The following is a 24,846-nucleotide window of genomic DNA, read 5'->3' as shown; positions in this document are numbered from 1 at the left end:
TAAACACACATATAAAGGGGTTGCAATTCCTGTCTGTAGAGTGTGTTACCTCTCTGATGAGCTGCTGCAGACTGTCATTAGTGACTCCTCTGCCTCCTGTAAGTCCTTCCTCTGGAGCCTTCCCACCTCTTTCACTTCCTTCTTCATTCATTTGCACTTCCTCTTCCTGTACATGTGTGTTGCCTCGAGGGGGAGGGACGGGTGTTATGTTGATTGATGCCCGGTATACACCTTGTCTCGAACCACTATCTCTTCTTACTCTAAGGATTGGAGTCGACGACCGGGTGGAGACGTTGGTTGAGGGTGTGTTCCCGTCATAGCTAAGCTCCGACTGGAGGGAAAATTGCTCTCGGAGGAGATCCGACACCTGTGGAGACAGAACACAGTTGTTCATTAAGGCAAATATTAGACTTATTAGATAAACTAAACTGGGATAAATGTATATATGTGTAAATGTGTAATGACCGGCTCCATGGCTCTCAGTGCAGAGGTGGAGGACAGACTGTCAACACTGTTGTCTCTGTGAAGACCCTGAGGAGGAGCCAGCCAGAGTAAACAGCTTTACAAACATGAAATGTCAAAGCAAGTTCCTTTCTGTTAAATGCTATTTGTTCAAGGATTCAAAAAAATACTTGACCAATTACGTCGGGGACCACAGCATAAACTAAGAGCTTTGAGAGAAGAGACAGCCAGCTTTGAGCCTCAGTATGCATAAATAAACAGTACATGAACATAGGGTCCTATGCTCATGGTTACCTTAAGGTCCAAAATGCACAACCATATGTGTACCATTTGCTGAATTTTAAGCATAAATGAAAGGTATTCAACAATATGTAGGAAAACAGAATATCCAGATTACCTTTAAAGGTATTAATGCATAGAGCTTTAAACAACAACAACTGAAGCATGTGACAAGTTGAAAAAATGAAAATGCATTACAATACGGTGTCATCTGCATAGCAGTGTTAAATTTATACATAAAACAATGTGATGATCTAAACCTTGGTTCTGTGTGGATGGTTTGGTACTTTGTATTTACCAAATACTGTTTATTGTGTATACAGTGTAGATATACTGTACCCTGTGCTGTGCCAGCTTTTCTTCCATCTGCTGTTCCAACTCTTGTAGTTGCTCTCTGATGGCTGTCCTCAGTGACTGGAGATGTTCTACCTCCAACCTACAGCCACATATATTAAGAAGACAAGGTATACTGTTGGTTTTTCACACTACAGTAGATACATGACCACAGTTGACATTACTCTCACACGTAGGTGTATTTGCTGTTATGAGTCACCTGTCAGAAGGGCTCAGATGTTTGTAGACCAGGGCTTGCTGTCGCATGACTGACAACTCCAGATCCATCATCTGACTGCGGAACAAGTTCAGACACTGCCTCTTCTGCTGAAACTCAGCCAAAGACTAAAGAGGGAAGTACATGTGTCAATACATTTAAAACACAAATAACTTAACACTTAACACTTAACAACTAAATGAAAAAGGTAAAAAAAAGTATTCAGACTGCACCTGGCTGGAGGGAAAAGAAGCTCCTTCACCTAACATGTCCGGAGTGTTGGCTCGGTTCTAAATTGAGATAATGTACATTTGAAATATGAAAAATCTAGCTTGATAAGAAAACAGCTAGAAACAAGTAGCACTAAAATGGATTGGACTGTAAACAAGATGGAAGGATTAGGAAATCGTAAGCTGATCAAACGGATACCAAACTAAAAACACCATCTTCTTCTTTTTCTTTCGGCTTTGTCCCTTTTTCAGGGGTTGCCACAGAGTGAAAATGTTTTCTTTGAGAGACAATATAAAAAGCTGTGTTTTACTGTTTTGATAGGAGAAAAAAGTGTTGCCTTGCACAGAAAGTCTGATTTAACTACAAAACATTACAAAAAAGTACAAAAAACAGCAAGGGTTTACTAAGAACACATGTCAGTATATCTTTACCAATGAAATAAAAGGGTATGCGTAGGATTAACACTGCTCTCATTGCAAGTTTGTCCTGCCCTTTTGACATTTCCCCCATGTGTGCCTCTCTGTATACTTTGTTACTTCACAAGGACAACAAGGCAGTGATCAGTACAGTTGATATTATTTGAATTTTATGCAAGTCTCTATTTGGATTAAACTGTGAATTTAGGGATATTTGACCCAACAATATCTCTAGGTGAGAAAATGACCACTTGGGTTATGACTACTTTTCAATAAAGGGCAAGAAGGGATGCACTGACACGTATACCAGTATTACTATCGAATACATGTACTCCAATAACTGGCATTCTCACCTCGCTGCTCACCAGTCAGCCAGAGTTGTGTGTTCTCACACTCTTGTTAGGTGACTCACTGGTCTCATGAGTAGATCATTTAGGTATGTCAACAACGTCTGAGGTTTGGAGTTATTTTAACATCACCGACAAAGACAGCGTTTTCAATTAAACATTAAATTTCAAAGTTTCAAAGTATTTATCTTTATTTATTAAATATATTTGTCTTTAGTTTGTTATAACTATTGTCTTTTACATTTATTGATGTATTGTCTAATGTGATGGCAGTGTCAGTTTAAAGACCTTGTTTAAAGCACTTTTTTTTCCTTTTGGTTTAAAATAGAACCCTATTAAACTGTTGTTTAGCTTGTACCAACATAAAACCAACCAACTATTTTTTGAACCCCAACCTGAAGAAAAATCAGTCACAGTATTAAAAAAAAAAAAAAAAGTACACAAATGAAAATACTCATAGTCGTAATGGTTAGTAACATAATGTTGCAGGACACACCTAAGGAAAACCAAAAATGTATAGTTTTGTCACTGAAACAGTAGGATTTCAAACAAAACTATCAAAACAAGACTAGAACACACACCTGGTTCAGACTCTGCAGAGTTCCCCGGATATCATGCAGAACCTTCCGCAGCTGCATTTCTGTGCTGGACAGGACCTGACTGGGCCCTGGCCCTGGAGCAGGAGAACATGGATAATGAGGGAACCCTGGGTGGAAACTGTGGGCTTGTCCATAAGCAGAAGTCAAGTCCGGTAGAAAGCCTGGGGCAGGAGGAAGCTGACCTGTTGGGAGTCCATGGTGTGTATATTGGTGGGGGGCAGGTTGGGGAAAAGCCATGGGTGGGTTTGGATTATAGCCATGGTAACCACCATAGGGTAAGGAAAACTGTGAAGCTTGAGAAGTGCCATGGTTTGATGCCTGAGGGCTGAATGGATGGTTGTAGACCTGGGGATTTTGGAAGGAAGGTTTTGGATGCTGATTACCTACATTTATGTTTGGATAAGAAGATGATGTAGAAGCATGATGTAGGTTGGAGAGGCTGGCGTGCAGAGGGGCAGAGGGTGGTGGAGGCTGGTGGAGGCTGGACATACTGGAATGATGGCGGATAGGGTGACTGTAATGGTTTTCAAGGATAGGAAGACTGGCATATGGTTGGAGAGGTGATGGGTATGGAAGGTTATCAGAGCCTGGGTACATGCTTGGATTCAGGGAAGGAGGGTTAGGAAGAGGGTTTGTGTACGGAGGAGTAGGAGTAGTACCAGGATGAGGAAACATCAAGTTCCCTGGATTCCAGCTGTGATTGACGTGGCTGTTGTGATGGATTTGAGCAGGTGAATGCAGATTGGACGAGAGATCAGGGATGCTCTGGGAGCTCCATGATGGGGCTTGATCAGCTAATGACCAATCAGTAGGTGGGCTGGAGCTGGTGAGGGAGCAGGGTGACCTTAACAGGTAGCGTGGAATGGGTTTTGGTGGGACAGAATTGTCTGGTGCAAGTCTTGACATTTGGCTTTTATTGCCAGTTGGAGAAACAGGATTAATGAGCAGAGTACATGTGCTACGACTCTCCTCATTTCCCCCTTCTATTTCTTCCTTGACGTCTGCATCCTTTTGAATGAACTTGTAAGAGTATGTGGGCTGTGTGCAGGAAGACTGACCTTGCCCAAACTGAATTCTGACAGAAGACACAACCCTAGTTGGAGAGATGATGGAGGAAGGCAGGGAGGAGGACCTCTGCAATGGGATGCTACGCTTCCCTCGTCCTCTCACTGTGCCCTGGTTTTTCTCACTGGAAGTTACTGGCACCCTTGTTCTACACTGATGGTTCCGTCTAGCCCGGTAAAGAGCACTTAGAACAGGAGAAGATGGAACAGGAAGAGAACATTCATCACCACTGTCCATGTATGCAGGTTCATCTTGAGAGCGGTCCTTTGCTTCCTCTATTTTTGTTGGAGGCACTGTGTCTGAAATGGTCTGTTTCTGTGTTATTTGTTGTGCATGTTCTGTTTTTACTCCCAATTCTGTTTTCGTTTCCTTTTGTTGTTCAACACAGAATGTTGTGCCTTGCTCAGCAGCTGGTTCAAGTTCTTTTTCTTTCTCAGATTCTGATTGGTGTTCTTCCAATGTTGGTCTTTGTTCTTGTCCTGGCTCACTCCAGTTTCCTTCCTCAGATGGGTCCAGTGTCTCCTCACTCTCACCCTGGTACGTTACCATTGGTCGGTTTTGGGGGAAATAGTGAGCTGTATACTGGGGAAATTGCTGTAAATTGTCCTCCCCTTCTTCTCTCGAGCTGCTCCTTCCCTTCACCTCGACATGTTCTGAACTTCCATTGTCCTCCTCTTCTTCCCTGGAGCTGCTCCTTCCTTTCATCTCAACATGTTCTGAACTCCCATTGTCCTCCTCTTCTTCCCTGGAGCTGCTCCTTTCCTTCACCTGGACATGTTCTGAACTCTCATTGTCCTCCTCTTCTTCCCTGGAGCTGCTCCTTCCCTCAACCCCAACATGTTCAGAGGTCCCACTGTCCTCATCACCGTCCTTGAAGCTATTTCTTCCATCGACCTCGACAGCATCACATGGAACCCATTCTTCTTCTTTGCCATCTGGCAAATCGAATGCTGATTGGTCTACAGCAAGGGGTGTAGCCACATCTTGTGATGGGTGTGATGTCACAGTGGTCTCACTGTCACAGCTGTCACAGCTTTCCTGTATCTGAGTAAACATGATTTAAATTTAGATTTTATATTTAGACATTTACATGTTAAAAACAAGCATAACTATAATGAAAAATAATAATATCATTCCAATTAAAAAACTTTTTTTGTTGTGTGATGTTGGCCTTAACAGTATTTATACAGTGTGACCGTCAACAACGTACACCAGTGGACACAATGCAGTACTTATCTGCAATCAGTTTCTATTTCATTCTCTTCTCATGATCTGTCTCAGGACTTATTTCCCAGAAGAACAAAAATCCTACCATAAATGTCAAGTGAAGCATAGGTAAACAACAAGCTTGGCTGACTATGAGACAGTAGCTGTAGTCTTAGTGTCTGCATACTAAGATCAGGCTGCCGCTTACAGAAACAGAAGATCGAACAGAAAGATAAAAGCGAAGATGATTAATGTTAATGAACAACTAACTACCTTGAGGTAGCCGTTAGAGTCTGCCGAGGGTTCCTCAGCAAAACCACTGCTGTCAGATTGCTGGCTGACTGTCCTGGACAAATCTACAGGTGAAAAGAGATCATAAATAAATAAAAAAGTGAATGTCCAGCAGAGGGCAGAACTTACTTTGAAGAAGACACCGATCTTTACCCACATGAGATTTGAAAACAAAACTGGTTAATTTATAATGATACCCAGTAACTATGCCTTTATCCACTGCATTGATTTTCTAATGATGGTAATAATAGCATAAGCATTGCAATTATGACATACTTTGAGGACTAAGTCTGACGTCTTTGTAAACTCACCTGCAGCTCTGGATGTTCTGTGAGGCAGACCCTCATCGTCGTTACTCTGAATCTAATCAAATCAAATCAAATAGAAGTTTAATTTAAAAAAAAAAAGCCTGATCCCTAAAACTAAAACAAATCTGACTGGACAATCTGAAAACATCAGAACATCGTACCTCCTCCATATCAAAAGAGTCTGTCTTTTCAGTGCGCAGCAGAGCCAGCTGAGGTGGGGCCAGGGTGTGAGGAGCTTTCACTGGGGTCGAGGTCAGACTCTTCTCAGTCACTATCTGAGATTCATCCTCTGTTCTCCCACTTTTTATTTGAGCACTATCTGACTCTGGTGGATGCTCTTCAAGGTTCACTGGTCTAGAGGGACTCTGTTCAGGACTGAAAGGAGTCATCATTTTATTATAGCTCAATATGGTCAGATCTGCCAAAACTTACAGAGCAACAGTGTTAAAATAGAAATGCTACAGAAAATACCCTGCAACAGTCGTACCTGTTCTCTGTCAGTGACTCTGTCTCTCCATCTGCGCTGTTTTCCTCAGTTACCGTAGCCAGAAATCCACTTTCTTTCTTACGGCTATACTTCGAGTTGACTATGTCCACCTGGTGGTCAGGACTGGTATTGGAGCTTTCCTGTTCTGGACAGTCATGTGAGTGACCATTGGACTGTGTGTGATCAGAGTGTGCGTGTCCATTCATCTGTGTCTTCTTGATAGCTGTTTGTGCTTCAGGTGATTCAGATGGAGCGGCAAGAAGATTGTGCTTGGTTATGGTTCTCTTGAGGAATTTGGCAACATTGCGAGCCGAGCTGGCCCTTTTTAAGGGAGGCGGCTCATCACTTCCTGCCTGTTCTCCATCTATTCCTGATCGAACAGTAAAAAAATGTTAAAAAGTAATTTATTAAAAATAATGTATCCCTTATTAATAAAGTCCCCTTTTTTTCCTGCTTTATTACCGTGTTCCTTAGTGGCAATACATTGAACAGGTTGACCAGAGACTTGACTGTAAAGCTGGAAGAATTCGTTAGCAACGGTGGTCAAGACCTCGATCTGACGGAATCGACCTGAAAGAGATATAAACCAGAAAAAGATTGAGAGTGACATTTCACAAACAGCCCAGAAGGGTTGGGCAAAAATATTAAGTTGTCAAAGTTAACAGTTAAATAAACAGCATGTTGTGGCTTGTTCCCTCTTCCAAGCAAATGCTGTTTTTTTTGCTCTACTTGGTTGGTTCTATCTTGGAAAAAATGAAAATGAAAATGAAAAAAAAAACCCAAACATTTTCTTAGCGTAGCTTTCATGTTTTTCATGAAAGATTTTACTGAACAAGCAAATTTTAGTCATAAAAATATTACATATATATGTGTATATATATATATACACATGTATATATAAATAAATAAATATTACAAACTATGGCAGCACTGACCGAATCACACTATAAAGGCTTTTACATAGACAATAGGACTAACAAGTAGAAGTTCTAAAATGACACCAGATATTACCAGCTTCAAAGCTAAATTATTAAAAATAAAAACCTAAAGTATTACAATAAATGTTCAGAGATTTGGGACAACTGATATAAACATTACACGGAGGATGATATAACACCAACAAATTAACAGTGAATCATCATCAATCATCAATCAAATCACGTGTACAAATGACAAAGTTTTTATGAACCATCATTTCACACAATGACATGAAATGTCACGGTCAGTAAAGTGTGATAGGTGCTATTCAGACAGCGCACTGTGGAAAACAAACACACACACAATAAACAAGAGGAAAGTGACGACATAAAACTATAAATGTAAATTTTCACTTCACAGGTAAAACATTTTTCACAGAGCAGCAAGAAACTGAAGACCAAGAAGACAGACATTTTCTACTTAACTACAAGTTGTTCTGCAACCTTAACTGAGGTGAAACCTCCATCCTGATGAGAACAAACAAAGCCTGCCGTGTCGATGGTCGGGAGCCTTAAAATCGAGAACAAAGGATTTTCAAAAAAAACCTAAAGGCTGTTCCTTTAAGTGTAGGAACCGGCAGCGAGGAGATCAAGAAGCAGATTAGTTGAAAGTCTGAACATGTCAACATCCAGCTGCACAGAGCGCTCTCTTTTCTTCTCTGAGCTGCTCTGGGTTTCCTGGTTTGGCAGAGTTAGTCTGTCAGAGCACATTATCTAAAAAAATTTAACACTAGCTTTGCCGTTTCCTGTGTGGATTACTTCTATTATAATATAAAGAATACCAATACCTTTGAAGAACGAGCTTAAGCCAATTGGCAAAAATATTAAACATGAGTGTGTCTCAGAAGTTGGGAAGTAAGTGGGTGAGTGTATTCCAAGAACTTGATTCGTCTATTACAGTGGTTCTCCAACTTTTTATACTCAGTACCACCTGAGAAAACATTGAGCTCTCTGAGTACCACCATGATGACCAACATTAGAATATTAGCATTAGAACGTTAGCACTTGTGCTCGGTTCTGATTCATTTTAAACACGGCTGCTCACATTACTCCCCTGATCTGCAGTCTTCTTCTTTTTAATTGTTCCACTTTGAAGCCACGATTTAAGTGTTGCTGAGCCACTCATTTTGAAGTTAGCCTACATACTACGTTTATTTACCCCCTTATATTTACGTTACATTTCCCCTGCTTGTTCCACGTTCAACTTGCAAGTGATCCCATGATTCCGTGCTGCCTGTGCTTAAGTGAGAATCAGACTTGAATTGCAACAAACAGAGTAAATAAATAAAAAGAGCAGACATCACATTTCTCACAGTCTCACAAGTAGCTACACATTCTTTCTAAATGTTGTATTAATTGTGTATGGTAAGTTTCAGATTTATTCAATTGAAAATTTAAATGTGAAAATATTAATTTACAACTAGAGAGCATACCACAGTTTGAGAACCACTAGTCTAATGCAAGGTGTAGGAACAAATATTATGTAAATAGTACCTAGATACAAAACAGAGGCAAAGTTGTCTGTCATCAGCATAGATAATATTGATGATAACAGTGTGAAACTCCCTGGAAATAAAGATAGGTTGAAAGGTTGGATGCGTTAACACCCATGTTTAAGTAGATTTTTAAGAAAATCGTGAAATCTTGCAATTTGAATAGCCAGCTCTCTCAGACTTTTGTGCACCATTTTAAATAGGGATACATCATGATTAATGGAGATAAATATGTGATGGATTATTAATATGAAAAAAAAACTTTTACAAAATAATAATTCTACGTTAGCCTTAGGTCAGAGCAGCCTCACTGAGGGCAGAGTAGTTAGTATGTCTACGTTTGACCAGCTGACTTTTGACTGATTAATATTTTTTATGACAACTGCTTCACCAAAGTTTCAAAATCCATACACAAAAAAAGATTTTGTCTGCTTAATCATGATTAAACTACATCTACCCCGTGATTGATTGAAAATTAATTAAATACAGGATTCATTAATTAATCGCTCCCTAATTAATATGAGAACTTTTTTTCGGCGATACATGCAAAACAGTTCCATTAACCCTTTGTTCTGACTAACCACACACATCTGAGCCAGTCTTTCTTCTTCTATGGTTATGCAAGTCAGGCTGTCAGTCTCATTTTATACACGATGATGACTTGCATACTTTCCTTCCTTCCTCCCTCCTCCATTCCATCGCTCGCTCTCTAAATACATGTCAGCCTGTTATGAAACACAGACTTCTGTTCCCTGCTACGCCTCGTAACTTTCTCTGATATTGTACGTCAATTTAATACAGAACAGGCCTGCTCTCATGAACCTAATGATTTCAAAACCAAGAATGGCCTTAAACTCCAGACACATGTCATGGATGGCATGAATTTACATCCTTGTGAAATAAAGATGATGGAATGAAATACAGGAACCAGCTGAAGGGTTTTTACTTCCAGAATTTATACTTACAATAGGAGAGAAAGTAGGTAATTAGTTTCAGAGTTTTAAACAGTATGACATGAAAACACAAGGACAGAGTGTGAATCATACATAAAGAGCCCATGTGGATGTCAGCTACAGACGTTACAGTTAACAACAACCAGTCTCCCAGGATAAGCCAAACCTAAAACATCTTTCAAGCTGTCACAGTAAAAAAAAAACAAAAAAAAACCCTGACTCGAGCTAAGTCTGTGATCTAGGTGTATGGCTCTGTGCTTTCCAAGTCACATCCAAAGTTTCTAACTTGTTTCAAAAAAAAAAAAAAAAATATATATATATATATAAGTATTATTTTTGTATTTAGTCGGTCTGCAGATGGAGAGAGACTTTTCAGCACTGTCAATGACCAAAATGTCATATTAGATACTGTATATATCCATTTTCCCTTTACAAAAAAATATGATGAAAAATTTAAATTCAACCTGAACGATGCAGAAGAAACAAGTGCGATCCTGAACCAAAGCACTTCTCTATCATCTCTCTCCCTTTGATGATAAAGAGAACAGCAATTTGCAGAACTGAATAAATCACCACTGGACGTCATTTTGAAGTCATGGAAACCCTCAGTGGAGATTAGGTTGACCCTGGCTTTTAAATCTATTAACAGCAAGCAAGTGCTGTTTTTGCTTTTCCGTATATTTCCATTTCTTTACAAGATAAAACTGTGTTTCTGCACTTTCAGTTTATTTTGGTGACACATCCAGAACCAGCAGCTTTAAAACAAGCAAATCAAACTTACATTAAAATAAATTTAACTGCCTAATCCTAACTACCAAGTCAAAGACATGTGGATTTCCTTGATCCTCATTTGCATACGACTACAGAACAGGAACCTCTCATTACAGCAGCCATGTGTGACCATCATAATACAGTGTGAGTGTGTTTCCTGTCCACTGCTGACTCAGCAGTAGCGCTCATTCTTCTGATCTTAAACAGGAAGTGAGGAATAAAAGAAAAAGGATACACTCTCTCCCTTTCCCCTCTCTCTCTTTTTACTACTCTATTCCCCCAAGAGGCTCTTTCTGATGGTGAGAACAGGGCTTACATAACAAACAACAACACAACACCACATAAACACTAACGTGTTCTTGGACAAACACACTCGGATCCAGGGAATCTAAGAGACACTATGAGAATGTTCTGGAAAAAGAAGAACAACACTTCCAGCAACCACAAATGGCCCAGAGACTGTTAAAGGAACAGTTCACTATAAAAACATCATGTTCTGAAGGCAGGGCTGGTGAAACATTTCTCTAGAAATCTTGAATGAACATTTTTCTACCCTGCAATGAGCAACATTAAAGATTCTGGTCCAAAAAGCACACAACATTCCCTGTATTATGTTTTTACCCACAGTTATCAGGCATTTTAGATGTTTTGATCTCTGTCCTTGTTTCTCTGTTCAGTGAGGCAACAGATTGGTCCCACATTTATTTTGCAGGATGACTCAGACTACATCTATCAAAGAGCCAGACTCTCCTAAAGATCCTTTGAGACAAGACAGAGAAAAAATTCAGAGGAACCCCGAGTGCTCTTATCTCCACATTGCGGAGTATGTCGAAGGAAAAACACAAGTCGGTGGGACACATAAAAACTATGGCTTTAGTCATTAATCATGATTAATCAAGATGAATTAACATTATTTAATCACAAAAAATACCTTTTTCCTGTACAGTATATGGCCTAAACAGAACACAAATAACAGCAGGTCGATGTATGTGTTTTTTTGACCTGAGTTTATTTGAGACTCGTTCAAATAATGTAATGATATTATGGAAAATTATCACAAAAAATAATAAAAACCAAAACTACAAAATTTTGCTTCATAGAGTCGGTGGATTTATGTCATCCCTGTTCATCTTGACACTGGTTAATGGAACGCATCAAGAGTTCCTTTCCAGGCTAATGCCTAATGTACCTCACAATCTCTTTCGCAATTGTGTCAGTCAGCAAGCCACGACCTGAAGTTGAAGCCCCGACAAATAGGGATGCATGCAAGACATTGAGTATTTTAAACTTAAAAAAGTTGCTTTGGTGAAAAAAAAATAAAAAATTACCACAGTGTGTGTAGTGTGTAGAAAACAACATGTGTTATAAAAGGATGGTGGAATAACTGGAAGTACAGTGTGTGTCATTCCCCACATGAAAAGTTTAATCACATCAATTTCGCAAATTGACGTTTGTGTGACAAAGACGTTTGACCGACCAACTACAAACTGTATACAAGTCTACGGTTACTTGGTATGATTACAACAAGTAATCCCAATAAATATGGATTTTTTCCTTTTTCTACAGAATTTTAAATAAGTTGATCAGATAAGTTTGTAGACCATTCTTGTAAATGTCAATTATGAAGGAACAAAATTATTTAAAACAACAACGATAAGATCCATGGGTGTTGACAGCTTACTCCACAGTGTTTGTTCTTTTCTGTTTATTTTGGCCTATTCACAAAAATGTCAGTCAAACTTATCCAGTGGACCAAAAGACATACCGTGGAGATGGAAACATTATGCAGTTGATGACAGTTTATAAAGTTGTGTTGTTAAAGGATAGTATTACAAGTTTGTGCATGTGATGCACCAAAGCACATCAGTGCCTAAAAACAAAATTTTTCCATCCAGGATTGAGAAAAATCTATCAAATTAAATCGATCAACAAACTATGATAATTGTTGTTACTGGAAACCATACTGCAGAATAAAGGAGTTTATGGCTTATACATTTCTAATGGTAATGTCAAGTTAAAGAGCTGGGTAAAAGTGTTTATGCTTCACTATACAATCCATAATATAATATGTCAACAGTAGCCAATAGCCAGTGCAAAATAAAGTAAAAAGCATCTAATGGACCTATTTTTGTCGTCTGTCTTGTTAAAGGAAGAAAACAGACTAAGATACAAGCCAAGAAAAAAAAGGACAAGGGGAGAGTTTTCTGATAATATCAGAGAAACAAGATGACAAATACAACAAACCTAAAAATGTAAATTTATGAGCAGCTTTTCAGGGGCTTTAGGACTGTAGCTAACCTGAGCCTTCAAGAACATACACCAAAATAATACAGCAGCAGATGGATCAGGAGGACAGTCTTGATGGCAGACAAAGATGAAATGGTAAAACCATCAGTGTCTAAGCTAAACTACAAGGTGGAAGTCCCTGTCTTTTTGAAATCTATCATCTTTTCTCCAACATTTAAAATTTTAATGTAGAACGAATATGGACTCCAGAACTGAAAGCATAAAACTATAAAAACCCAGACAGGAATTTGCTGAATGCAAACTGATGAGCCACAGACTTTGAGAGCGAAATGTTCTCTGGAGTGACGAGACAAAAATGGGAGCATTCTGATAGTGTGCTATGACTTTGAACATATTGTTATTTGCTAGAAATAGACAAAACTCCCGTCACGTTCTTGAACTTCTACAGTGTTTGGTTTTAACAGCTCCAAATGTATTATAAATCAAAGTTACTTCTTGTTTGTGCTATGGACAGTGCAGTCTAAACTACCTGCAACAAATGACACTAACTACATACTCTGCAGTATTTGTTGCAGCTACTCTTGTTCCTTGCCTTGTTTTTTTTTTTTGGTTTTTTTTTTTGAGATACCCACAGAGGGATTCCAAAGATGGAGAACTCTTTCTACAGCGTGAAGACCATGATGTAAACAAGTCTGTGATGCAACGGAGAGCATTCAACCAACTCCTCATCCAGCTTGTTTAATATTTTTTCTTTACCAGACCTACATTGACATGCTACGCTCTTCTCTTTCCTCCATGTATTCAGCATTAGCGTGAATACAGTTTGTGACTCAATTATGTTATCTGCAGACTACATCAACTAGGCCGTGCTTGTAACTTAACATCTGTAAATATGTACAGTTCATAAGAGAGTAACAACATGATAAAATCTGACCTTTTAAAATAATGCTGATCTTCCAAGAATGTGAACAAAAGATTAAATTTTTTAATCTGCAGTCAGGCTACTGACAGAACAAGTTTTAGCATCAAGGAAGTTCAGTGACTCAGTGTTTTTTATGTATCAAATTTCCTGCGTGCGGCAGAGTTGAATTATCACACACCGTGCAGCCCAACATCTGTAGTTTGTGATAAGGCTGCAGTGGCATTTTCACCCATAATAGACTGCAGTTCATAATAAAACATGAATACAGCATGTAGCCGGAGACAGATGTCCTTTCACACCCCTTGGACAAACATTGACTGCATACTTATAAAAGATGTCTTTGCTTCCTCAACGCTTGAGCAAAGGTTACATAAAGAGGTCATTTATTTACATGTGATACTAATTATATCACATCACATTACATCCTGCTACAATAGTCCAAGTGACAGGTCATAAAATCTACGAGACTCAATTTGTGATTAATTTTATGTGATGCCCTTCTTGTACTTCAGTAGGATACCTTTGTTACTCTATAATATAATATTCAAACCTTGAAAACACCACAACATAGGAGCACTTTCAAGTGTCAGCAGCACTGTTTTCTATTCAGGATTCAAATATTTACAAACTAACCAAACTTGAATTTTGAGTGTTCAGTTCTCTGCCTGTTAATACATAAAAACATGAACCATCTGAGTTGAAGTTTACACCGCAACTATTCTTAGCAACAGTATAAAAACAATCAAAAGAAAAAAAAAACACAAATTCTATTAAAATCCAAATCCACTTAGCCCAACAAATTCTTTTTTTTTCTGCTACAATAAACAAGAGGACCTTAGATGTATTCAACCGTGGAGTGATTTATCCTCTTACCTACACAGGATCCTCAGTATAGTCTTTCTTTACAATGCCACAGCAGTTAAAATGTCAAGAAAAGTGATTCAGCTGTGTCTGTGTGTGTGTGTGTGTAAAATTAGCTGTCCAGTACCTTCATGCAAACATGAGTTTGAAAACAAAAAGAGGCCAGGACATTAGCACACTAGATCTGTGTGTGTCTGTGTGTGTGTGTGTGTGTGTGTGTGTGTGTGTGTGTGTGTGCGTGTGTGTGTGCATGTTCGTGTGTATGTGAGACAAACAGATCTTTGTCCTTGCTGGCAGAGTTGTCCAGGCAATAGGCAGAACAGCTAAAAAGGCTAAAGGACCACACAAAACACCATATAACACTGAGAACAGGGCAGACACACACACACGCACACACACACACAGGCATTGTGAACTTCACATCCTGTCTCCAGCGTCTGAACATGAACCTCTTGAGCTTCGACGGCATCACTAACACTGGATGTGTACATACTGAATGTATATTCAGTATATGAACACATCTAGCATATACACATACACTAGCACATAACAGAGAGCGTAGTAAACATTGTTTCTGTACATACTTGTCAAAGCGTAGTTGGGGTTCTCCAGCTCCATGCGCTGCATCTGGGCTCCCAAATAGACCTGAGACACAGGAAATTCAGATAAACCTGGTAATAGTGATACTAATAGTAATAGTAAAACGTGTCGTTTCCCAGAAAAATTCTTCTGCATCTGCAATGGTTGCTTAGTTTTTTCAGCAGACAGAAAGTTAAAAAGCTTCTTTTGCTCAAAGCCTGGTACCTTGATGTCAATTCCTCGTGCTGCAGACGAGCTGTTGAAGAACCTGGAGGGAACCTTTGAGGCCAGGTCAGGTTCTTCGCGACCAAATCCAAGATTAAATAGGATTTCTTCAGGATCCTCCTCATAAAGGTCCAGCAGCTCTGACACACTGTGGACATACAGATGCAGACAGCCACTCAAACTGACAACCATGGAGATGGAAACAGCATGGGTGAAACAAAATCCTAATTGTATTTCTTGATTGCTCCCAAACTAAATTGAACCAACGGGCACAGGTAGACTGAAAGCAAAAGAAATAGAATCGTATAACGTGACTCTGATAGGAGATAAATAGGAGCATGGAAATTCATTATTTAACAGTCAAGATGAAGAATGACCCATGTTACTTAAAGAAACAATAACCATGTGGTCCCTGGTTAAAACATTTCCATTATACTGGCGGACTGGTTCAGTGAAACACCCCAGGTTTATAACAGAACTTTGACCTAAAAGAGATCCTTGACAACACCAACCTGTGTGTAAGTACAATGACGGAGAAGAAACATCTGCACCTCGTCTAGACTTTGTGTACGTCTTACACTCATTTTGGTTTTTGTCTGACCCCTACTCTGGTGCAAAATCCTTATCAGTGCTCTAACACTACAAGAACAGTATCTCTAACAAAAACAACGTGATGAAGTAATGAATGAGTTACAGACTAATATTGCCTCAGGTTAGGAGCTGTATAACCTACATCTGTCTGTATGATTGTCAAGACATGTTCAGTGTATAGGGCAAAATATGAGTATTTTATGACCCACTGATCCAAATCAACATTTATTGTTATATGGAAATGTGAAACTGTAGCATTAAGCTAAAAAGCCCAGTCTTTTGCTTAAAAGAGGAGTTTGAATATTTGATGGTGGGCTGAAATGACTGCATTTGATGTTCTTTGGTCCAGGTTCAGCAACTCCAAATTATGTTTCAGGCCACATTTTTTAATTTCAATTAGAAATTTACAAACGGAGCTTTGGTCCCAGAGCCTGCATCAAATTGTTTGAATCAATTAAAAAGGTTACCTGTGTTTGTATTAAGCACTGCCAAAATAGAACATGTCCTTGCATGTTGCTACTGCATTATATCACTGGTATGTGAACAGATATTACAGCAATGAGTCACTGCATCTGATCATTTCTATCACTTGTAACACTAAATGTTGAACACTTAAAATGTCATCTGTGTTCAAAAAGAACCCCAAATTACTTTGACTGTTCCATTAGAACAAAAAAACACTTACCTGGACACTGTGCTGCTCTTCCCAGACCCCGTAGAGTTCATACTTCTTCCTCTCTCCTTAAATTGACTCCTCTTGTCCTCCGCCGCAAGACCAAAACTGCATTTAATACACAACAAACACTAAATCTGAGTTGTTTGGGAGTTTATTTAATGACAGCAAAGACTCTGGTCTTGTAAGAATCTACGACTTAAGAATTACTTCATTTTAGTCAGTTGTCCAGTCATCTGATCATGACTTATAACTAGGAAAAGGAACTCACCAGGGATCAGGTTTCTTGACAGTGGACTGTAGATGGTTGGCTGCAGAGGAAAACACAAAACAGCCAAAATTGTATAATGATACAATAATTACACAATGTAATGTGTAATTAAAAAGAACTGAGAACAATTCCAACATTGTGTTTAGTTCCTGTAATGAAAGGCACACATCGACGAAACAGAAATGACATCTAAGGCTAAGGAGTACAAATAGATAGATAGATAGATAGATAGATCAGTATAACTTGTGGCTGTCAGGTAACATATATTCACAACAGTGAAGCCTCCACATGGTATGGACACTGACATAAGTCCCCAGGATTGAGATTTTAACAGGTCTTATGTTTATGATCCCTCTTCACAGACGGATGATGAAAAAAAAAAGCCTGTTAATATTACCTGTAAATTGTTTATATATTTTAAAACTAAAACTACTTTAAATTGTACTTTTTATTTGTACTGCAAAGTCCAAAGCTGAAATGCTAAACTGATCATCAGTTTTCGACGTGAGAAATGTTTGCTTTACAGGTTAAGAAGAACACGTTTGAACCTGTCGACCTGTCATTAAAGGCCTGACTGAGCCTCTAATTTCAATTTAATTTCTTCCTTCTTTGAGTCCACAGCTATTTCCTCTGATGGATGGCTGGATTACAGGAACCAAGGGTTACAATGACTTACTTCTGTGCACTAATTCACTGGTACACTTCCTTCCTTTTCACCCCGACTCGTTCTCATTTCACTAATTCGCCTCCGTCTCATCCCCACATTAACCTTTTAATCTCCTTCTATTCTGTCCTGATAATGTTCCACACCATTACAGGCCATCAGGAAATGTTAAACATTACATTTCCAAAGATGACAAAAGACAGCTGTCAGACACGACTCACGACAAGATTAAGGCCTGAGTGAGGACGACAGAGAGTCTGACACTGGTGGTAGACTGCGGCGCTGCACAAAAGAAGCTCTTATATCTAATGTCTAATTATTGAGTTTTTAGCCTCAAGATATTAATCATTTGACGTAACCAACTTCAACATACATGCAGCTGGATTCACAAGCATCAGTGGTCATTTAAAGTAATTTACAGTTACTTCAATCCATTAGCCATGGATTTCCATAAGCCAATACATTAAAATGGTTTACTATTTAATTTATATATCAAGTTATTCGAACTTTATAATAATATAATACAATAAAACACTGTGCATCAAAAAAAATCACTATTTTTTTTTTTGAAAAAACACTATCAGATTTTAAACTAACCTTAAGATTTGGCAGTGAACATGATGACATAGCTGATGCAGACACATATTAATAGTCATAATGATAACAGCAGTGGCACACTTTTTCCAAAATAAAACCGACTTCAACAAACAAATTACTTCACATTTTTTATTTATATGACTTTGAATTTACCTAGATTTAAATGGGAAACAGCACAGTGGCTCCTGTCATTACCATACTTTCAAAATACTGACCATGTCGCTCGACACACTCCACATACATATTTAAAGAAATGTAGCCAACGCACCCTCTATATCTTTTTTTCTCACCCTGTCTCTCTTGTGTGTGCATGATACATGGGTATCATAAATACCTTTTATAGCGTCATAGCGACAGAAAAAGACAAAAAACAGCAGAGGTGAGTGAACAGCATGTGTGTTTGAGTGTGTGTGGCGGGGGAAGGAGGGAGTAGTGACCTCTTGCAGATAATACAGAAAGCTGTTCTCACTACAAGAGGTACTGCTGTATTGTACAGCCTGCTGTTTAAAGACTACTGTCCTCCACCTACTCTACCTTGTCTGAGTAAAGTTGTGCCAAAAACCCTTTCTTCTCTTTCCTAGTTCCTAGCTTCGACCACTAACAGCTGACTGCTTTTTTTCATAAAGTCAAACTGTACGTAGCGAAATGTTATTTTCTGCCCTGAACTTTTGCAAACCATGAATGAGTCAGCTTCTTTTGGGTTGCACAAAAACATCGTGACACGACACAACATTTACTGGTGTCATCACATAACAATGTACTTACTGTAGGAGTGGGTGATTCTTTTCTGATAAAATCAGCTGCACAAACATCTTTAACCACTGAGCGTCAATTCATTAGCACCCATTCACTGCTTGATTCCTGCAGCTGTGACTTGGAGCATGTTGGTTTTTGGCAACAAAAAGTCATTAGTGCCTATTGTGCACACACTAACAAATGCCGCCTTATGCTATCAAATACATTACTACAGTATTCACATCAGATCAGGGAAATGACTGGAAGACACGTTAAAACGCTGTAAAGACAGCTGACCATGCATGCATTTTTCCACACCTCTGTAAGTGTTGACTTTCCTTCATGAGAGGACGTGGAGGAATGATGATGGAACAAAGAGCCACACAATGTCTTGTTATTACTACTGACACTGTTATGATTGTCAGCCATCACAAAATGCATTTAGGGTTAAAGACGTTTCACGGTAGATGAGCTTGGGAGCCACCACTAAAGTTGAGGGTGTGACTCTGCTAACTTTAAAGATGTTTTTTATGCCAACTTGGCTCAAGTAAAGCAAAAGACAGCTGTTACTTTTGCTACCTCTATCATGAATCCATTTTAAATCCTAAAAACAACAGCAAAGTTAAATCTCAGAATTGAACACAAACAACATGAAAAATTAACAGACTTCTGCATATATTCTCTATATTATTATTATTAACAGCTCATTTGGGAGTAGACAGACACTACTGAGATCCAAATATGTGTAACAAAACTAGGACATAATAAATTTCACCAAATATACAGAACTAAAGTAAAACTTTTAACAACCACTGCCAACCGTTTGAAAACAGGAACAGCTTTACAGAAAAAAGTATTAGTTCACGGAATTTAAACTACCCAAACCGCACCAGATATGCCAGGCTGATCTCTATCGATCACATCAACAACATTGTGTTTTATCCAGTGCACACTTTGTTCATTCCTGAGCTCCAACTTGCTGCTGTTTAAACCCCCATCTCATGTCTTTAAATCCATGACCCCCCCTACATGGTGAGGATTTTATTGTCACCATCACCCCTGTGCTGTGCTGAGTTTGGTATTTCCATGTGAGGAGCGATGTGCTCAGAGCCAACACATACACGCCGACTGGTGTGAAGTCTTCGAGGCATGTTTTTTTCCTGCTTGTTCTTCAGTCTGTTTAAACATTTTAGGCATTGGCAAACACTAGTATCACACAGGCATCTGATCATTCCCAAAATAAATTGCATGCTGTCTTAAAACATGTGGCAGACAAGAGGAACAAGTAGTCATTTGATATTAACAAGGAAAACCTTATTTAGCGGGACTTAACATTCTAATGGTGAAAATGGTTTACATGGCTATTTATATGAAAGATATTTTTCTTGTTGCTGTTTAACTCCATATTATATCATTTAATTGCTCTATAGAGTTATATACACCTTACTTTCACTCTATAATATACTTTAATTCAGACTCATTTTTAGCTTACTAACTACTGACTGTTCAATGTCATTTCTGTCTAATAAGGAAGCTATGAGTCTGAGCCTGACTGACAACTTTACAACAACACAAATAAAACTTTGGCCCAGCCGTTCCATGTGTTTCTGAGAGTCTAATTCTTTTTTCTTTCCTAATGTGGCTTCGTGAAGTCTTTAGTTAATAATTCTACTATCAACATATGGCTGAGTCAGGGATTTCTTGTGCAATAATTTGGCGTGTGGGTGCGGCCCAACCATAGTCAGCCTTTTCATTTCACTGAGTAAAACCAACACTTAAGGCTTGAGAAAAGTGCCAAAATGTCCCTTAGCTGGCTAAGCAAGTAAAAATAGTAAGGGGAAACTCTTAACAATAATGAGAAATTGCTGATGCCATTTGCATTGTGAGTTTTTTTTTTCTCTACACTAACCTTCAGCTCCCAGTGAAAGGTCATCTTCAAAGCTGCAGCCGTTCCGCAGTGCTCCTGTTCACACAACAAACAGTCACAGTGCAGACAGTGGTGATATGATCTCTAATATGTCCATAATGTTATGAAGTGGAAAAATAAAAGATTTGACTGTAACAGTTCTGGAACACACAGCACATTCAAAGCTTCAGTCACTGTTTGCAAGCATGCGGCCGTATGTGTCCTAACAGGCGGGCTTCTTCACAGTGTCAACAAACACAAAGAAAATGTTGATTACCTCTGCTGGGAGAAGCACTCTGGTCATCCAAAGAGGCTCCAATGGGAGTCCTGCACAACAGACATAAGGGGGAGTAGAGTAATGCATTAGTTATACATCAACCCAAACCATAAACTGATATTTTCAAACACAAAGTAGCAACAGAACACTCTGTCATTTAAAGGCAGGCTCTCACTAGCACACATCTATAGTACGCTGCAACACCACAAGGAATCCTAGTCTTGTCTTGAATTTCCCCAAAGTCAAAAGAACAAATCTTTAACATATTTTTATGTACAAATATTCCATTATTTTATCACCCTCATTATCTGTGAATATTGTGTATTATATTTAGCACTTGAATACAGGGACTTGTGATTAGCCTAGGCATGCTAAACCACAGTAAACCACAACAAAGACAGGAACGCACATCCTTGTCATACCTACAGTTATACGTCAAGCGTTCTTACGCACACAAGTCTCCCATACTTCCAATATACCAACACAAGCAAATGATTGAAACATGAAGGAGAAATCAAAGACAGTTGGGCTAAAAAAGAAAACAAACACATGTCAACTAATAACAAGTTTCCATGGCTTACTGTCAAATATGTTTTGCACCTTTGTTTGTTCAAATTGCCTATGGCCTACTCTTAAAAACGTGGTAATTGTATGGTAGGCAGAGTCTACCGTGGATAATCAACATTTGTAATTCAGGCTAGCTGTATGTTAAATATGCCTATAAAAATAATAAACCATGCTGTCTTGATTCGTAGTCAGGCTGGGCTATTTATGACCATCAAAAATATTTAGACGGGATTAAATCTGAAAGCTAAGGAGGTTCTTAGTTCTTAGTTCTACCTACACTAGAGGTTGGACTAAAGAGAACTGCAGCCTGAACTTGAACAGCAGTCAACTGTGGCGTTACACAACCTTCTCTTCTTATCATTGGGACAAACCTCATGCCACCATTCGGGACACAGACACACACACACAAGAATGAACGGTTGTGTAACCATACGCAGCTGCAGTGCTCAATATTCCTCCCACTTTCCACTGGTAGCCATGCTGGCCGTCGTCCTTGGCCCCGTGGCTGTTACTATAGTACAGAAGGATTCTGATTCTGCTGGTCATGTTACCACAGTGATGTCGTAGGAGATGCATCAGCGCAGGACTGCTCCCAAATATGTGTGTGTGTGTGTGTGTGTGTGTGTGTGTGTGGCATCAGTGTTGACTCAGCACTAGGAGCCCCTCCTCTGTTTACCCTTCTTTCTTTGTCAACTTTTCATCAGTTTTGTCCTTTTTTTAAACGTATCCGTACTTCTAAGTCTCCTACCTCTAGGTGTGGCACACTTTCTGTGTGTGTGTGTGTGTGTGGCATCAGTTTTGACTCAGCACTAGGAGCCCCTCCTCTGTTTACCCTTCTTTCTTTGTCAACTTTTCATCCGTTTTGTCCTTTTTTTAAACGTATCTGTACTTCTAAGTCTCCTACCTCTAGGTGTGGCACACTTTCTGTGTGTGTGGTTGTGTGTGTGTGTGTGTTTTTGCTTTGTAAGTTGTATGTCAAGGCGTTGGCTGTGTGTTAGTTCTACGTCAGCAGCCGACAACACCGCTACTAAGTACACACACACACACACACCTATGGACGTCAGGAGAAATATATCAATAAAACAGTTAGCGTCTAAACCAGTTAGCCAGTGTGTCAGTCAGTCAGTCAACACACAAAGTTCTCTTTCTATTCCATAAACTACTCCGTTTGTTTAAATGACATTTCTACTGATTACTGTGTCAGTGGTCAAGAAAATCATTTGGGAGGAACTGAAAATAAATTACTAAAAATAGCCAAAGGTAGTAACAGTAGAAGTGAATACAAAACATGGCCATAATCCTTTAATCAGGTGGTGGATAAACACTGTACCTGCATTCAATCAGCCAGCTGGTGATCTTGTTAGGAACTTGCCCTGACAGAGAGACAGACAGAGAGACAGAGAGAGAGAGAGAGAGAAAGGTCAGTGGGGTAGGGAGTCAGAGAGGGAGTCAGAAAAAGAGACAGAAATAAAGAGAGACAGAGAGAGAGAGAAGAGAGACAGAGAGAGAGAGAGCGAGAGAGAGAGAGAGAGAGAGACAAAGAGATGCGTTTTTGTTGTATGGATAAGACCCATGTTGTTGCCAACCAACAGTAAGTACTTCCACATCTGGTTGTCATTTCTTAAGGAATCAGCTGCTGTCAATCAAGACGTGTCAGCACAAGTATTTTTTAATGCTGCATTTTATTTGAATTTGATTTATATTGAAAAACGTCAGTTGTTCAAGATTTTATCATAATTTTAAAAAAGAATTATACTGAGTTGAAAAAAAAGTATCATTTTTTTTATCAATTACTATTCATTTTAGGCATTTCACATGGGGTTGAAAAACACTGCTTTGTGGAATAAACTAAGTTACAGCAATACAGTGGCCCTAGGTGAAGAGCCATTCATGCACATTGACACACACACATTGATGGATTCATCTGTGATCAGAATACTCTAATCCTAGTTTTCTTTCTTAGACAATGAAGGCATCACTGGCTTTACTTTACTACCCCACAGTAGTTACTTTGACCTAGTATATTAGTTTGACAGTCTGTTTTCAACTACAAGAAACCTTTCTCTTTGCATCACAACCATTTGAAAGATGTGGCTGATATGGACTAGTTCTGGTTTTCCCTAATTTATTCTTTATCTGTGCCATTATTTGTCATACTCTGAAATGTGGACAATAGTATGTCTGTGGCCCAAAGCAACAAGGCCTACAGGTAGTAACTGAAACAAGAAACCAGTTTAACATCACAAGACAGTTTCTCCATCACCAATCCAGATCAAGAGTTTGAGTTTTCAAGAATTTTTTTTTCTCTCAGCCAAAAGGCTTCTTCAAGGCTAACTGGAGAACTCCAAGTATTTTGCCTGTAGGAGTGAATAACCCACTAGAAACTGGAGATAAAACCTAAAAAAGAAGCCACCCCGCCCCCATGTGAGGGCTAAATTAACATTTGTACTGTAATTTGAGGTGGGAATACACAAAAAACTCAATTCAAGTACACCCACAACTATACAACTTACGATATCATGACCCAATTAACCTAGAAATTCTGAACTTGCCATGACAATTCTGTACTTGCCATGACTGAACCTCTATTCTGTTATTCGATCTATTTCTTGTTACTTATTAGCCAAGTTATGATGATAGTGAAACTACAGTAAAAGTATAAAGCCGTCTGACGCTGGCACATTTCAATAAAATGATTAAAAATAAAAAAGGGAGAGATGAGAAGGAAAAGCCCACTCTTACCTGGTTCTTCGGAGGGTTTCTGTGCATCCCCGTCTCCCTGTTTTGGACCCTGGGGCCCACCTTGCTCCTGATCTGATTCGTGCCAGGTGGAATCTTTGCTATGGGCCCAGGCTCTACGACGTAGCGATGCTTTACTGCAGTTTGACTGTACTTGGGAATCTAAGAATTAATTAAGCAAATAATTTGCCTTTCAGTCTGCCTTCTGTAAAGTAAGTCAGGTTTGACAAGTATTATTCAACCTGACAAACAGAAAGTTCTAGTCTTTCAAAAACAAACAGCAGCTAAGTCAAGCTGAGAGAACAGATGCGTCACTTCTCCACATGCACTAAAAAATATCCTAGGCCAAGGGTATAGTCATCTGATCAAATGATTTATGTAATGACTAAGGGTCAATAAAGTGTGACAGTAGTCAATAAAGAGAAAAGGATGTAGATTTTTGGCTGCAAAACAAAGCCCTGCTATAAAACCTTAATATCCCTGATATTATTTTGGCTATATAAAACCTTAACTCCAACTGGACATTCAAACTAAATCTATCAATGTGTCTCTTTATC

General features: G+C 39.0%; 1 protein-coding gene across 2 annotated transcripts in view; it reads right to left on the bottom strand.

Moving 5' to 3' along the window:
* itprid2 (ITPR interacting domain containing 2) overlaps window positions 1–24,846 on the bottom strand; it is a 31,402-nt gene that overhangs the window by 2,802 nt on the left and 3,754 nt on the right. Inside the window, exons 3-21 of one of the 2 annotated variants that reach the window (XM_008328202.3) lie at window positions 24,293–24,451; window positions 22,881–22,923; window positions 20,984–21,033; window positions 20,710–20,763; window positions 16,805–16,844; window positions 16,546–16,641; window positions 15,270–15,417; window positions 15,050–15,110; window positions 6,704–6,811; window positions 6,242–6,611; window positions 5,916–6,129; window positions 5,758–5,809; window positions 5,429–5,511; window positions 2,867–4,993; window positions 1,525–1,581; window positions 1,295–1,419; window positions 1,081–1,177; window positions 466–531; window positions 50–367 (exon numbers count right to left, since the gene is read on the bottom strand). In XM_008328202.3, coding sequence (XP_008326424.1) covers window positions 50–367; window positions 466–531; window positions 1,081–1,177; window positions 1,295–1,419; window positions 1,525–1,581; window positions 2,867–4,993; window positions 5,429–5,511; window positions 5,758–5,809; window positions 5,916–6,129; window positions 6,242–6,611; window positions 6,704–6,811; window positions 15,050–15,110; window positions 15,270–15,417; window positions 16,546–16,641; window positions 16,805–16,844; window positions 20,710–20,763; window positions 20,984–21,033; window positions 22,881–22,923; window positions 24,293–24,451 — 4,268 coding nt within the window. The remainder of the gene's footprint in view (window positions 1–49; window positions 368–465; window positions 532–1,080; window positions 1,178–1,294; window positions 1,420–1,524; window positions 1,582–2,866; window positions 4,994–5,428; window positions 5,512–5,757; window positions 5,810–5,915; window positions 6,130–6,241; window positions 6,612–6,703; window positions 6,812–15,049; window positions 15,111–15,269; window positions 15,418–16,545; window positions 16,642–16,804; window positions 16,845–20,709; window positions 20,764–20,983; window positions 21,034–22,880; window positions 22,924–24,292; window positions 24,452–24,846) is intronic. The other variant, XM_008328203.3, reaches the window with a different exon arrangement.

Source organism: Cynoglossus semilaevis, chromosome 16 (genome assembly GCF_000523025.1).
Source record: "Cynoglossus semilaevis isolate Cse_v1.0 chromosome 16, Cse_v1.0, whole genome shotgun sequence".
Classification (NCBI taxonomy): Eukaryota; Metazoa; Chordata; class Actinopteri; order Pleuronectiformes; family Cynoglossidae; genus Cynoglossus; species Cynoglossus semilaevis.
The sequence above is the reverse complement of the archived record's forward strand: the minus strand, read 5'-3'. Positions and strand labels throughout refer to the sequence as shown.